At 32.4% G+C, this 2,907-nt stretch overlaps 1 protein-coding gene across 1 annotated transcript; it reads left to right on the top strand.

The window, feature by feature from the left end:
* The first annotated feature begins 255 nt into the window (after positions 1 to 255).
* LOC145807580 (zinc finger protein ZAT11-like) lies at positions 256 to 1,331 on the top strand. The gene has a single exon (XM_082906049.1). It carries the CDS (start codon positions 378 to 380, stop codon positions 861 to 863), a length of 486 nt encoding a protein of 161 aa, XP_082762175.1. The 5' UTR covers positions 256 to 377; the 3' UTR covers positions 864 to 1,331.
* The last annotated feature ends 1,576 nt before the right edge of the window (positions 1,332 to 2,907 follow it).

The following is a 2,907-nucleotide window of genomic DNA, read 5'->3' as shown; positions in this document are numbered from 1 at the left end:
ACATTTTTTTTATATAAATTTTTTTAAAAAAAAAATGAATTCACAAAACAACTGTTAATTCCCAAAACAACTAGAGTGACTAGTTTGCGTCATCAGTTAGGCCGTGGCAGCCTATAATAACGTGTGCACTGACGGCTATTTTTCTTTATCTATATCCATCTATTTTATGAAAACAACCAGTACTCGCTCGCACTTGCTTACCCATCAAGAAATAGACCCCACATTTTTTTTAAAACCACCACTCATTCTCCACTGCTACCTATATATCAACAAACCGATACACCATTCTCAACATCACAAACTCAACTTACTCATCACTTTCTCACACCAAACAAGAAGCTTTTCTACATTCTCATACACACATTCTCATCTTTATTATGACCATAGAAATTCTGAAAAGAAGCAGAGAAGACACAGAGGTGGAAGCACTAGCCATGGCCAACTGCTTGATGCTCCTCTCCCGTGTCGGAGAGACCACATGGACCAGTGGCCGTGGCCGTGTCTTCACCTGCAAGACATGTAACAGAGAGTTTTCATCGTTCCAAGCTCTCGGTGGCCACAGGGCTAGCCACAAGAAGCTTAGATTAATGGGAGGAGGAGACCTTCATGTTCAGACCCCCAGCTCGCCAGTAAAGGCGAAGACCCACGAGTGCTCGATATGCGGGCTAGAGTTCGCCATAGGGCAAGCGCTCGGGGGTCACATGAGGAGACACAGAGATATCTCGAGCCAGTCGGTGATACCGGTTTTGAAGAAGTCGAATAGTAGCAATGGAAGTAAGAGAGTTTTGAGCCTGGACTTGAACTTGACACCATATGAGAACCACATGAAGATTAAGAAATTGCCAACCGGGTTGATTGCTTGAACACCTTTCTTAGGATGGACACCAGCTTATATTGGCTTCATTTGGGAAGTTGCTATTTTAGTAGGTTATTTTAGTTTTTGACTATTTTAGTAGGTTAAAATTTTTGTGGTTGAGAAGATGATTGAATTTTTTTGTGGTTGGATGTGATGTTTGTGAGAGAAAAAGTAAAATAATTATAAATTTGATGTGATATTTTGTATTATTAACTATTTTAGTCTATTTTGTCTTTTTATAAATTTTACCCTAAATTAGGCTTTTTTTTTTTTTTTTTTTTTTTTTCTCTTGCCAAACACCCCATTGTAGTTGGGAATTTTTGTACTTGGATATCTTCATTGTTTTTGTTCATATCAGATTCTTATTTATCTTTTTCGGTGGGATATGGAGTATACTTTATTTTCTATTGTAGTTAGTTTGTTGATGTATATATATGTTCTTGGCATTTTTATTTCATCAGTTTTGTTTGGAAAATTTTTGGTTTTTGATTTTACAAAGTTTGTTATGGATTAGCTATTGTATTTAGGGGTTGTTTGGAATAACCTAAATAAGTGTATTTTTTGTCTTTTTACGAAAAGATGCGCAGAAAAGTAGAGAGATGATGTGATGAAAAAAAGATAAAAAGTGTGTACTTATTTTGAGTTGTCAAACTTGGCCTTAGTTTATGAATTTGACGAAAAATTTAAAAAGAAAAAGAGAAAAAATATGTGAAATATAAATGAAATATAGTTATATTTTATCTATTTTTTTCATTTTTTTTTTTTATTTTTCAAATCTCTTACCAAATCAATAAATTATTAAATAAATCCCTCCTCAAATTCATTAATCAAACACTGTCTAAATACATAATTATATGGCCAAAGTACGCATTAGATCTTTTTATTTTGGGTTAATTGCAATGAATCGGAACAAGTTGAACACTTGGGCAACACATTTCCCGTATGAGAGAGAGAACACGTTGATCAAAATTCAAATTGAGCAAATTAGATTGGTAGTTTTTACATTTTGTCCTTGCGTTGTTTTAATCTTTAAATTTTCAATTTTGATTTTTAATTTTTAATTTTTTATCAATTCGTTCCAATTGATATATAGTTCGTATTTAAAAAAAAAAAAAAAAAAAAAAAAAAAAAAAAAAAAAAACTGATTAGTGAATTGATGGAGACTAATTTTCTAAGTTTATAATTTTACTTTTAAAAGTACAAAAATGCGAGCAAGGATCCTCTAGAGTGATTTTTTCCTAAAGTTTCCTAGAGTGTTCCATTGTGTGGTTGAGATTTATTGGCAAGTCACATCAATTTTTCTGATGTGACTTGCCAGTGAATCTCAACCACACAATGGAGCACTCTAGGAAACTTTAGGGAAATTTCACTCTAGAGGATCCTTGGTGCAAAAATGCATGGGAACTCCAAAGTTGGGGATCCCCATGACTCCAAATAATGTGAACTAATCATGTGTTTTTATTTATTTTATTTTATTTTTTCTTTTTTTCTTGGACCAATCACGAGTGAGTAAGGAGTTCTGTAGCATTATTGTTACGGTTATGCTCTAAACCCCCCACAACCCCCAAACCCCCACAGCATTTGTAAGAGAGAGGGAGGAGAGAGAGAGAGGGAAAAAAAATATAATGAGTGATCACAAATCAATTGAGGATTATTGGGGTCACTAAAAATGGGGGTTTCAAGCATCTTTCTTATTATTAAAAGTATAGCATTTGTCACTTACGTGCATATTTTTCATTAAAAAATGTAATAATTCTAATAAATTAGATTAAATTGAGACAAAGGGTTGGTTTGACAATCACATAATATAGTTTAAAAGTCAAAAAATTATTATCAAAAAATTAATTATTCTCTTTATTTTTCTATAAATTTTTTAAAATGAATAATTTCAAAAATAATTTAAAATTATAAACTCAGGATAAAAATGAAGCGAGTTGAAATTATATAAACCAATGCCAATAATCAAATTATAGATACTACGGCAAATGCCCGTTCAAATTCAATTTGCTCTGTAGAAATATTGAGAGATCTTAACTGTTATGAAAGTATTG

This window comes from Camellia sinensis, chromosome 14, assembly GCF_055761805.1.
Source record: "Camellia sinensis isolate YWXY chromosome 14, ASM5576180v1, whole genome shotgun sequence".
Classification (NCBI taxonomy): domain Eukaryota; kingdom Viridiplantae; phylum Streptophyta; class Magnoliopsida; order Ericales; family Theaceae; genus Camellia; species Camellia sinensis.
The sequence above is the reverse complement of the archived record's forward strand: the minus strand, read 5'-3'. Positions and strand labels throughout refer to the sequence as shown.

Coding starts and splice junctions, on each gene's coding strand:
- LOC145807580 (XM_082906049.1), top strand. CDS start 378: ATGACCATAGAAATTCTGAAAAGAAGCAGAGAAGACACAGAGGTGGAA.